This window comes from Lithobates pipiens, unplaced genomic scaffold (assembly GCF_037356315.1).
Source record: "Lithobates pipiens isolate NorthernLeopardFrog02 unplaced genomic scaffold, aLitPip1_a1.2 Scaffold_8, whole genome shotgun sequence".
In the NCBI taxonomy this organism is placed as follows: Eukaryota; Metazoa; Chordata; class Amphibia; order Anura; family Ranidae; genus Lithobates; species Lithobates pipiens.
The window spans coordinates 431,801,165-431,814,857 of NW_027507903.1; the positions used below are offsets into that span (position 1 = coordinate 431,801,165).

General features: G+C 43.9%; 1 protein-coding gene across 2 annotated transcripts in view; it reads right to left on the minus strand.

The window, feature by feature from the left end:
* The window catches only part of TBC1D9B (TBC1 domain family member 9B), a 174,377-nt gene that overhangs the window by 142,115 nt on the left and 18,569 nt on the right, over nucleotides 1-13,693 (minus strand). For both annotated transcript variants that reach the window (XM_077474303.1, XM_077474302.1), the window contains exon 2: nucleotides 11,394-11,504. In XM_077474303.1, coding sequence (XP_077330429.1) covers nucleotides 11,394-11,504 — 111 coding nt within the window. The remainder of the gene's footprint in view (nucleotides 1-11,393; nucleotides 11,505-13,693) is intronic.

Here is a 13,693-nt window from a genome sequence, read left to right on the forward strand (position 1 = left end):
AGAAGCTGCTATTGTCTAGTTCACAAGGTATATACTAGTTCTTAGGCAGTGGATAGTGGGTAGGCAGTTCCCTGCTTGCATGTCAGCTATTGCTGACAGGTTTCCTTTCGGAGTAGACTATTGTTAAGAATTATACTTTACAGCAATAATTAGGGCACATGTCAGCATTACCAAATCAAGTAACTGGGTTGAGAAATCTCTATCTTGCAGAGAATATAAACCTAGATCACATGACCTGAGGCTATCAGTGAGCACTGTGGATGATTCACAGAGTGTGTAAAGAGTCCATTGTTGTTATACAGAACCTATCCTATGGATTTGCAGTTGGATAGATCAGCAAGGCACAACCAAGAAACAAAGCTTGTGTAGGTATGTACAAGCTGCCCCTTGTAGATATAGGATTACAAGCTACATATAGAATTTTTTTTTTTTAAATGTTAACAAGCACTGATAAAATGTTGCAATTAGGCAACTTGCATTTATTTGAAATGAAAACCTGCTGGGCATGTTTATAGCAAAGAGCAAAGTGGACACCGCAGCCTTTACTCCACACCGCGCCTGCGTTTTATGTGCCATCTATTAAATGCAAGCTTCAAGCATTAGAACATCCCCCTTCAACCAACACACAAGCTTACTCCTGGCTAGAGGAATACATGATGACAGCTGGTTCTGCTTCCACTCACCATGTTCTCATATCCAATAACCCCCCTCCCTGCCAACTCCACTCTATAAAGTCACACTCCAGCTGCAGCATTGTGTTAGGGGAATCTCATTCACTTTGACCTTTAATGAGACTCAACACACAAAAAAAGATCTAATGTTTTGCCAATAGAGTGTACTGCAATGCACAATGCATTCACATTTGTGCATTGTGATGTACTGAACAGAAATGTTTCTTCACATGGTATATACGGGTTGAGGAGCCATTCACATATGCTCAGTAGTGTATGCATGATAATGTGCAATCACAAGTGTGAATAGACACTTTAAAAAGTAGATCTTCACTGTATCTGAGCACCAGAAACCTAAAAACACCAAAGTGGATGTAAAGCCTATTCATGAAATCTGACCTGTGCATATATATCTGTAGTGTTTACTTATCTCCTCTCCAGAGCCCTAAGTCTTGTGTTATTCTGCTGCTCCAGTCCTCTTATCAGTATGATAACTTCTGACAATGCTTCCGACACAGTAGATAAAAGCAGGTGGAAATTTGTGTTCGAGAGGGAATGTAGAGATTGATAAGCAGAGAGCTTGTCTATTCACAGCACAGCTCTGCAAGTTTTTTCGTTCCTCTGTCTATGTGGGGGGGGGGGGGTTCCTTTCCTTCAATCAGCTCACACACAGTGTATGCCCAGATTCCCCTCCCAGTGCTGAAACAAGAAGAACTATTTGTAACAGGATGTAAACTTTCTAAAGTATTTAGAAAGCTGAAGACAGCAGATATACATGTAAAACTTATGTAGGGAGATTTGTTTCATCCCTTTGTATCATCTGAGGCTGTTCACTTCACTGGGTATAGGAAAGAGTATAGAGTCCTGCAAGCAGCATCTTTGTAGCGCTGTAGGATCAGTGTACACACCGCTCCTAAAGTGCCCCTGTCCATTGAAATCAATGGGCAGCGCCGCCAAACCACTGGCAAAGCGCTGCTGCAGCAGCGTTTTGCGGGCGGTTTTAAACCTTTTTCAGCCACTAGCGGGGGTTAAAAGTACCCCACTAGCGGCCAAATAGCGCTGCTAAAACTACTGAAAAGTTCAGATAATAATAGCAGTGCTTTACCGCCAACGCCCCCAACTCCAAAGTGTGAAAGCAGCCTAAGAAATTTACCTGGTCCCTATGGTTATCCTCTAATCAGTCCACACACCCCTCTTCATCCACAACAATTGAGTTAGTGCTAGTTCACACCAGACGCAGTTCCGTGTGCTTTTTTTCTGCACTAAGTGCTAGTTCACACCAGATGCAGTTGCGTGCACTTTTTTCTGCACCCAAAATGCATGCAGTGTTTTCAATGTAGTCCAATGGCTCAAAAAAGTGTAGCACACTGCAAAATGCATGCAGTGTTTTCCATCTATTCCAATGACTATACTTCACACCAGTGCGGTCAGTTTCCGGTGCAGAAACTGACTGGAACTGACTGCATTGGTGTGAACTAGAGCCATTGGAATACATGGAAAACACTGTGCATGCATTTTTAGTGCAGAAAAAAAAGCACACGGAACTGCATCTGGTGTGAACTGGCCCTAAGGGGAGGTGGCGAAAATTCTGCCAATTGTATGTGGATTATCATATATGCTTTTTTAATACTGGAATATCAAATATTCAAATATATCAAATGTGACTGGCTCTCAATGGAGCCAGTTCACACATGTCCGGGGAGGCAGTGGATTTTTGGGTCTGGTTCAGGCACAAATTTAGGCAAAAATTTGCACCTGAACTGGTAAAGAGGAACGCACACGACTAAGTTTGCAGCCGCACATATATGAACCCAACCTAACCCATCCATTCACATCTCTATGCTTTATTGTGTTGAGAAAATCACTTTGAAAAACACCTCCTAGCATTTCTGGCGGAGGCCATCTTAAGTAAGGGCAGATGATTCATGTAGCATTTACTTTATGGAATTCGTCACTGAGACTCACTGCAGTCAAAAACTGACAGCTAACTGCACTGGAGTGAACAGGTCCTGAAAGTAAAATGCACAGCCTATAGTACCTTGAAAAAGTATTCCTACTACTTGAAATTTTCCCCATTTTGCCATGTTACAACCAAAAAATGTACATGTATTTTATTGGGATTGTATGTGATAGACCAACACAAAGTGGCACATAATTGTGAAGAGGAAGGAAAATGGTAAATGGTTTTCAAGATTTTTTTTTACAAATAAAATATCTAATTAACTATATAAATACAATTTAGTGGAACCAATTGCCTTCAGAAGTCACCCATTTAGTAAACGGCATCCACCTGTGTGTAATTTAATCTCAGTATAAATACAGCTGTTCTGTGAAGCCCTTTAGAAGTGTGTTAGAGAATGTTTGTGAACAAACAGCATTATGAAGGCCAAGGAACACACCAGACAGGTCAGGGATAAAGTTGTGGAGAAGTTTAAAGCAGGGTTAGGTTTTAAAAAAAGAAAAAACCCAAGGTTTGAATATCTCACAGAGCACTATCCAATCCATTATCCAAAAATGGAAAGCGTATGGCACAACTGCAAACCTACCAAGAGGCCCATGGTAACTCTGGAGGAGCTGCAGAGATCCACAGCTCAGGTGGGAGAATCTGTCCACAGGTCAACTATGTTATTAGGCTCCATGCACAATGAAGCTCATAAACTGCAGTTTTTGGGAGTTTGAGATTTTTTTTTAACAGCCCATAAACTCTCCTTTATGTTATCCTATGTTTCCATGCAGGAGTTTTTGGGCTGTTGTCTGAACGTCCTAAAATCGCATTCAGGAGCTGAAAAACGCTATTGCACTAATGAAGAAAAATGTTGAAAGACTCTGCAAAGCTACTGGCATTTTTATAACATTATTTTAATGTGCAGTGTGCATGGAACCCAAGTCCTGCACTCCACAAATGGAGAGTGGCAAGAAGAAAGGCAATGTTGAAAAAAGCCATAAGAAGTCCCATTTGCAGTTTGCGAGAATCCATGTGGGGGGCACAGCAAACATGTGGAAGAAGGTAATCTGGTTAAACGAGACCAAAATTGAGCTTTTTGACCTAAAAACAAAACACTATGTGTGGCGGAAAATTAACACTGCACTTCACCCTGAACACACCATCCTCACCGTGAAACATGGTGGCAGCATCATGTTGTGGGGATGCTTTTCTTCAGCAGGGACAGGGAAGCTGGTCAGAGTTGATGGGAAGATGGATGGAGCCAAATACAAGGCAATCTTAGAAGAAAACCTGTTAGAGTCTGCAAAAGACTTGAGACTAAATGAGGGGGTTCACCTTCCAGTAGGACAATGGCCCTCAACATACAGCCAGAGCTACAAATGAATGGTTTAGAACAGGGGTCTCCAAACTTCAGACTTTGGGGGATGGAGGAAAGTGGGAGTAGAAAATGCTTGGTTGCCAGTGGGAATAAAAAAATACATCCCCATCATTGGTACTGGTGGGGGGGAATATTGCCAATTGTTAGCATCCTTGAAAGGAATAGTGCTCCATCATTGGCTTCAGTGGGAGGAATAGTGCCCCATCATTGCCATCAGTGGGAGGAATAGTGCCCCGTCATTGCTATCAATGGGAGGAATAGTGTCCTGTCATTGCTATCAGTGGGAGGAATAGTGCCCCATCATTGCTATCGGTGAGAGGAATAGTGCCCCATCATTGTCATCAGTGGGAGAAATAGTGCCCCATCATTGACATCAGTGGGAGGAATAGTGCTCCATCATTGGCATCAGTGGGAAGAATAGTGCCCCATCATTGGCATCAGTGGGAAGAATAGTGCCCCATCATTGGCATCAGTGGGAAGAATAGTGCCCCATCATTGGCATCAGTGGGAAGAATAGTGCCCCATCATTGGCATCAGTGGGAAGAATAGTGCCCCATCATTGGCATCAGTGGGAAGAATAGTGCCCCATCATTGGCATCAGTGGGAAGAATAGTGCCCCATCATTGGCATCAGTGTGAGGAATATTGCCCCATCAATGGTTTCAGGCTGAGGAATAGTGCCCCATCATTGGTTTCAGGCTGAGGAATAGTGCCCCATCATTGGTTTCAGTGAGGGAAATATTGCCAATTGCTGGTGTCCGTGAGAGATATTGTACCCCATTACTGGTGTCAGTAGGAGGGTCAGTGCCCCAATTCTTGTGTCAGTAAAGAAATAGGGACTTATTGTTGGTGTCAGAGGATAGAATGTCCCATCATTGGTGTCAGTAGAAGAAAAAGTGCCCCAAGAGCTGCATAAAGGCAGGCAAAGGGCCACATTTAGCACATGGGCTGCAGTATTGTAGACCACGTGGTTTAGATCAAAGCATATTTATGTGTTAGAACTGCCCGATAAAAATTCAGATCTAAATTCAATTGAGAATCTGTGGCAAGACTTGAAAATTGCTATTCACAGACGCTGTTCATACAATCTGACAGAGCTTGAGCTATTTTGCAAAGAAAAATGGGCAAAAATGTCACTCTCTAGTAGGGATGAGCTTCAAGAACATTGCCTGTTCGCCTGTTCAGCGAACAGTGAACAATTTGGGCTGTTCGCGGCAAATTCGAAAAGCTGGAATACCCTGTACAAGTCTATGGGAGAAATCTAAAGTGCTCATTTTAAAGGCTAATATGCAAGTTACAGTCCTAAAAAGTGTTTGGGGACCTGGGTCCTGCCCCAGGGGACATACAAAAGTACCCCTACCATTTCACAAAGAAAGTGTAAAAATGGTTAAATAAGACAAACAAACACACTTTTGAAAAATTCCTTTATTAAAAAAAGAAAAAAAAGAAAAGAAAAGAAGATTCCAGCGGTGCCAGCGGTGGTAATCCAGTCTTGCTATCCAGCGATGGATGATCATCTCTCCGGGGTCCAGCGATGGCTGATCTGATCCAGCGACAGGTGATTTTCAGTCCAGCGCTGTCCATACATGCATCCGCCTTCCGTCTCCACCTCAAACCTGCGTTACATCAGAGGGGGGCAGGGTCACCCATACGTCACTGGGGAACCCCATGGCTTCCCTCCCCAGCATCAGAGGAGGCGGGGTCAGGTCAGAGGGGGCAAGGTCAGAAACGTCAGCACTGGGATCTCCGCAGTGGAGACAGAAGACGGATGCATGTATGGACAGCGCTGGATATATGCATGTATGGACAGCTTAATATCCATACCAGACCTGAAGAGCCTGGTAATTGAATTTAGGGGAACCCCCACGCTTTTTTTTATTTTTATTTTTTTTATCAATGAACAAATTGTGCTCCGTAATACAGAGAACACTCATTGAGTGTTCTCTGTATTACGGGAGCCGACAATTGAAAGTAATTTTAAAAGACTTTTTTTCCTTGCGAAATGACACTTTGTGCAGGGACAGTTCTAAGCACGGGAAACATGCGCCCCTTCACAGGCATACTATAGACACCCCCCAGGTACCACATTTAAAGGAATATTACACTTTTATTGTTTCACTTTAATCATTATTAAAATCACTGCCCCTGAAAAAACAGGCGTTTTTAAAACTTTTTTTTGCATTGATCCATGTAGGGCCGAAACAACTAATCGATTATGAAATTAATCGATTACTATTTTCATGAGCGATTAATCGGCCACTAACATAATAGGGTTTAAAAAAACAAAAATTAGCCCTTTATAGTACAAAAAGAGAAAATTGCTACTGTAAATATTACTTTCACTGTCCCATAGTAAAAAATTAACCACTTACAGTAGCGATTATTTGCTCTTTTTGTACTAATTTTAGTTTTTTTTAACCCCATTATGTTACTAAACATCTCGGGCCTGGGTCACACCTCTGTGTTTTTTGGTGCTTTTTGCAGAAACATACTAGTTAATTGACATGGTTTCCTATGGGACACGTTCATATCCATGAGTTTTTCAGCTGCTGCGTATTTGGAAAAGGCAAGGACTTTTTTTTTTTTAACGCAAAACGGTGCTAATTTGGTTTCTTTGCATCAATATACTTCAAGGGGAAGCTGCAGAAAAGCATGTAATAATATGTTTTTGTGGCAATTTGTGTTTTTTTTTTTGAGATGGTAATCTGTCTTTTTTTTTTTTTTTACCATAAAGAGTTTCTTTTATTAAAGATAATGCAAAATACAACAGAAATAATGCAGAAATAATAAAACAGATAATTCTGGCACGTTTTCAGTTTCACAAAGAGAGACAGTCACGTATACAAAGCAGTAAGATTATATAGCACTTGGTCGTATCCAGAATTAAATCATGCAACAGTAACCCAATTTGACCACACGTATTTTATAACATTACGCAAAGTGGCTTATATGTGTCAAATGGAGCATGGGTCAATTTCCCATTGTGTGTCTGTCCTATGGGAGTTGGTCCAAAAGGAAGCCCGACCTCCTGATGTCTGTACATTCTAATTACAGGGAGATGCGGACCGGGGGCCTCCCGAAAGGTCGGTCCCGAGCACCGCATCACCCCAACCTAGAGATCAAATGAAGGAGGGGGGGACAGGGAAGGAAGGATGGGGGGGAGGGGCAATAAGGCGGGGGGAAAGGGAAAAAAAAAAAAGAGGGGGGGAGAGAGAAGGGAGGAGGGACATGCGCAATCTGGCTTAGGGAGGGGGTGGGGCCTCCACCAGCTACCCTCCCCATCCAGTCCTCACAGCCAATTTGTGTTTTTTAATCTGCCCAACAACAAATTGGCCAAAAAAAATGTAAAAATGCAAATCGAAGCAAAATGACTTTTTTAAAAAAAATGTTAAGGTTATTAACCGATTAATCGAAACAGTAATCGGCCAACTAAACGATTATGAAAATAATCGTTAGTTGCAGCCCTAGATCCATGTCCCCTGGGGCAGGACCCAGGTCCCAAAACACTTTTTAGGACAGTAACTTGCATAGTAGCCTTTAAAATTAGCACTTTAGATTGTGAACGTTCGAGTCCCATAGACTTTAATAGGGTTCTAAAGTTCACACGAAGTTTAGGTCTGTTCGCAGGTTCTGGTGCGAACCGAACAGGGGGGTGGTTTGGCTCACCCTTACTCTCTAGGCGTGAAAAGCTGGTACATCCCCAAAAAGACTTTCAGCTGTAAATGTAGCAAAAGGTGTTTCTACAAAGTATTGACTCAAGGGGGCTGAATATAAATGCACCCACACTTTTCACATATTTGTAAAAAAAAATAAAAAAAATGAAAAACCATTTATTTTCCACTTCACAATTTTGTGTTGGTCTATCACATAAAATACATTTACATTTTTTATAGTAATGTTACAGTTATGAAAATATGAAGTGAGGGTAAATCCAATTTATTCAGTTGACACCTAAGAAAGGAAGGCCTCCCCGAATCATACAGACCCATCTCGCTTCTGCAGTTGGATGTTAAAATTTTGGCCAAAATCCTCGCCCTCAGACTCAACAAGGTAATACTCCATCTCATACACACGGATCAGACGGGCTTCATGCCCAGGAAAAACACTGCCTTTAACCTAAGACGGCTGTTTATGAACCTACAGGCCTCCCATGACAATATTGGTTCTAGGGTTGTTGTTAGTTTGGATGCTGCCAAGGCATTCGACTCGGTGGAGTGGGGGTATTTGTGGGAATGCTTGCACAGTTTTGGTTTTGGCCCTAGATTTGTGCGTTGGATACAGCTTCTTTACCAGGCCCCCACTGCCCGAGTTCTTGTCAATGGCCAGATCTCCAGCCCCTTTTCCCTGGCGAGAGGCACGCGTCAGGGCTGCCCCATTTCGCCCATGTTGTATGCATTGGCGGTGGAGCCCCTGGCAATTGCCATCAGAGCGCATCCGGGTATCCGTGGCCTCCGCGTGGGTCAGCTGTCGGAGGTTATCAGCCTCTATGCGGATGACATGTTGTTATATTTGGAGGATGCTGGTCCCTCCCTGGCGGCGGTTTTGGAGGTGATTCGCCGTTTTGGTGCTTTTTCGGGTCTCCGCATCAATTGGTCCAAGTCCCAAATTCTCCCCATCGATATTACCGCCCCCACGAGGGCACAGACCTTATTGCCTCTCGTGCGTACGGACCGCATCAAATACCTTGGTATACACTGCTCTCGCTCCCCCGCGGACTACATCGGCCTTAACCTTGAGCCCCTTTACCCCCTTTTGAAACGGAAGACCCAGGTGTGGTCCAGGCTCCCCCTCGGGGTCATGGGCCGCCTGGGTCTTGTTAAAATGATTCTACTCCCCAAACTCCTCTACATTTTTTGGCATGCCCCACTTCATGTACCGCCGCGACTGTTCCGTGATATGCAATCGATTCTCAACTCCTTTGTTTGGGGCTCTTCCAGGCATAAGTTGGTCTGGCAGACCCTCAAGTGCCCGGTTCGTCTCGGCGGCGCTGCCCTCCCCGACCTGGAGATGTATTACTTGGCCTCCCAGCTCTCCCACTTTTATTATTTGAACACGTATGATAAACTAAGGTACTCCCTCCTGGTGTGTGCCTCGATTACAGATGTCATTGCGCATCCCTTTCAAATACTCTTTTGCAGGCACAGAGCTGTCCCCTACCCGTCTTATAAACATACTATGATTGCGCACCACTGCCGATTGTGGCGGGTGGTGCAGTCTAGATCTGGGGCCCCCTCCTTGCATGCACATACGCCTCTCTGGGACAACCTTGACATCCCAGAGCTGCTGGGTATACCAGACTACAAAATATGGATATGTAGAGGGGTCATATACTTGTTTCAATTTTATACAACTCACGGGGTTAAGACTTTCCAGGCTCTAAAGGATGAGTTTGGCCTCCCGAATTATGTGTTTTTCCGCTACCTGCAGGTCCGCCATGCACTGCAAGCTCAGTTTGGTACTGCGCCTCCGATCCTGGTACGTGCCCCCCTGGCGAGCCTGGCTCTTGGCAATGATTCTTATAAGCTCACTTCCACCATTTATGCACACCTCCTCACTCCTCGGGCTACGGCCCATGCTTATAGTCTTAAACCTAGATGGGAGGCCGATGTTGGACCGATAGAGGATGAGCACTGGGGTGAGATGCTGTCGGTGTCGACGGAGGTCTCCCCCAAGTTGTCGGACAGGCTGACTCACCTGTATATACTCCATCGTTCCTATGTCATCCCGAGACGGTTAGCTAAGTACAAACCCGGACTTGACCCTGCATGCCCCCGCTGCGGCGACCCGGCCAGCACGTTTTATCATCTCATCTGGACTTGTCCCCCCATTCAGAGGTACTGGGCTCAGATAATTCAATTCCTGCATGACCATATGGGGTCCCCCCTCACACTTTGCCCACGCCAGTGTATTCTCGGCCTCCTCCCCCTTCAGGACGAAAGTAAATACCTCAGGATACTCTTACAAGAGACCCTCTTTGCGGCCAGGATGCAGATAGCCCGACTGCGGCTCAGACCAGACCCCCCGACGTTCCAGCAGTGGAAGGGAGCTGTTAACCAGACTATACCCTATAAAAGACTTATTTATTCCAACCGAGGGTGCCCTACCAAGTTCCATAAAATATGGGATGTGTGGCTGGATACTCCCCATAGCTGCACGGGGTAGATGATGTACATAGGGGGGTGGTAACGATCCTCTCTACCAATTCTGTCTGGGCGCTCTATTGTGTGTATACATGTATTACCCGTATTCATGATTCTTGATTACGCTGTGTTTTACCTGTCATCTCGGACATGGACTGTATCTTTTTTTTCATGGTGTGCGGCGCCTGTTGCGCCTACTTTTTGTTTGAGTATTGTTATGTCATCTTTTTTACTTATATGCTCAATAAACTTTACTCTGGTTAAAAAAAAAAAGAAAGGAAGGCCTCTCAGGCTCAGTTCAAATAGGTGCGATGCGGGAACACTGCAAATCCACATCACACTTGACTTGCAGGCAGTTCACACTGCCTTATGCGAACCGCTGGGAGTGTCAATACAAAGTTATTGACATCCACAGATCGGTTTGCATATTGTACAGCGAACTGTCAATTCAGACATGAATCTGATTGCATGGATGTGAACACCCATGCGATCTGATTCTGATGCGGACCAAAAAAAAGTGTCCTGCATGACTTTGGTCCGACTGCAATGCGAATTCAGCCATACTATCTGTATGGCTGAAATTGCATCGCACTGACCTCGCATGTGATTTGCACTGCAATGCGGAGCGAATCACATGCAAGGTCGCACAGCGCACATATGTGAACTGAGCCTCAATCCCTGTTGCATCCAAAGCAAAAAATAAACAGAGGGATTTTAACCCTTCCCTACTCCATCCAAAATGAAAAGAAAAGTTTTGGCTCTAGATACACATTAAGTCCTGGTTCATACTGTCACATTGCATGTGAGTCGAACAGGAATCGCACCGCATCACAATGGTGCAGGCAGCTTCTTTTTTTGTTCGCACTGGAACTCGAACGCATGGGTGTTCATACCTATGCGATTCAGTTCAGGAATTTTGTTTTTTTCTTCAACGTCATCACAGAAAAATCACAGGATATTGAGCTTACACTGTACATTGAGGAGGAGAGCGTGCGCTTGTGTTGCACAAGAAGGGTCGTTTTTTTATTCTTGTGCCCAGAGTTGGGCTTTACAATAATTCTTATAAGTAGATTGGCCCTTGTGAAATATTGCTATAGTCACGTCATTTATACTATATATTTCGTGTAAAATGGCACATAAATGTATTGTATATGTAAAAAAGTAGTGATGTCACACATAAAATATATTTAGATATCTGTTCCACCCAAATCTACATCATCTTAGACTTGTTATCACAATATGCAGTGTATAGACACGAACCACAAGCCACGGTCCAATAGATCTGAGATTCCTGGGTTTGGTGTAAGATCCGGTACGGAGCCACACGTGCACTTGAATCCAGTACAACATCCAGTGTCCCCACCAGCAGGCCTAAGGAAAAAACAGTAAATGACAGGAGTTAATATGAGTGCAAAGTGGTTTTAAAACAGAAGTTGTTTTTGCGTGTCATGCGATTGCCTGTGGTGTCTCCACCATGTGACTAATCAAGAGACTATTTCTAGTTGTTGTGACAACAATGAACCTAAAGAGGAACTTCCCCTACCGAGGTTAAAATCTCAGCTCTCTAAAAAGCGCACCTAATGTGTTCCTAAACAAAAACAGAGACCAGTGTTGTCTTCCATGCAGATTAAAGAATATGTAAACCCCAAATCTCATATGTATGATATGGTGCTGTAGCATGTAGTTCCCTGGTGTTCCTGCCAGCCCCTCTGCTTTCCCATTAAAAACTGACCACACTAAGCAGGAGAGCACAGCACAGTCAGTTCTCTAGCTGTGCTTTAAGGCTGGATTCACACCAATGCAGTTTTAGTGCTTTTTGCATTTTGCAGATTTGCTCAACAGAACATGTTCCATAGGAAACCATGGTAAATGGACTGTAGTACAAATCCGCAAAATGCAAAAAGCCTTAAAAATGCATAGGTGTGATTCCAGCCTTTCACACTGCCAGTGTTTTTCAGGTGATACAGTGCTAAAAATAGCGCCTGAAAAAAGCGGCTCCATTCACTTCAGTGTGAAAGCCAGAGGGCTTTCACACTGGAGTGGTGCGCTGGCAGGGCGTCACAAAAAGTCCTGACAGCAGCTTCTTTGGAGCGGTGAACTCAACGCTCCTCCACCGCTGCTGCTCCCCATTGAAATCAATGGGGCAGCGCTTTGCGGGCAGATTTAACCCCTTTTTGGCTGTTAGCAGGGGGTAAAAACGGCCCGATCGTAGGCGAATAGCACCGCTAAAACCACGGTAAAGTGACGCTAAAAATAGTGAAGATTTACCGCCGGGGCGGCTTGGTGTGAAAGCCATCTTAAACTCAGCCCGCTTTCCCCCAATGATCAGACTTATCCTGACACGCCTCCCCTGCACAGCCATCCACTGACAAAATTAGTGTGCTGCTGTTTCTTCTTTTCCACTCCAAATTCTCATGCAGCTGAGAACAGGGGGAATGTGATCACGTAAAAAAAAAAAAGTTATTTCTAATGTTTTTATATCTATACACAAATGTTTGCCTTTCCTCCCACTGAATAGGTTATTTTACAAGGTGAGGTTTAAAATCACTTTAAGTTCTCCTTGTTACACTCTGCTTCCACACCGCCATCTTTTCAATGTCCTGTCAATAGCAAGACTCTTCTTTTTTTTTTTTTTCCACAAGCATGGGTTCTGCGGGAACCTCAATTTTGCAGACATGCAGCAGAACTGGGTCAGGTCCCAAATAGTTGAGTTGCGTCAGGGATTTTTCAGCCCTCACTGAAAAAAATGCCAGCTGGGATGTGTGACATGGACATCCCAGGAGGCAGCGGGTGGCCAATCTCTGTACCACCCTCCCCTAGGTGAAAAATCAGGAAGTGAAAGGGTGAAATACGAATGACAGTGTCATTCATTCACAGCAGTCCGTGAATGAGAAAACTACAAGTCCCGACTTCCACTGTGGCAGACAGCTTTTAGTTCTCAATGAACTGCAAGGACACCGATGAGTGCTCTCATAGTTCATTCAAGGGAAGTGGTGAAATCTGGTATATAAAAAAGGTATACAGGGAGCAAAACTATTTTCTGATTGTGGAGAAATAATGGGAAGTTATTCACTTTATTGCACTGCAATTTCATGTAATGAGAAACGACAGCACAGAAAAGAGCAGTCTTCACGTTTTACTGAGCGGTGAGGACCATGAGATTATCTCTAGAGCATTGGACCCCCCTGGGGCTGGAGCTTCATATGTTTGTGGAATAACATTCTTTTCCAGGCATGAGGGTTCAGCAATCTCAAGCTGCCACAAAGATACAGTATTTACATCTTCAATGAGTCATTGCTGAGCAACTCCAATTACCTACAGATAACTCCCAGGCCCCTTCACTGCAGTAATACATTATTACCATTATAAATCCTATTTGCTATAAAGCACCAAATTGTTCTTTGTTCTTTTGACCTAGAAAAAGAATATCACAAAGCTACTGTAAATAGATAAAAGGTTATCTAAACTCCAAAACAACAATATAATATATTGCAGCTTAAAGAATTCCAGGAAAAAAAAAAAAAAAATCCCATGCAGTGGGTGGATGGGTTAATGGCTAG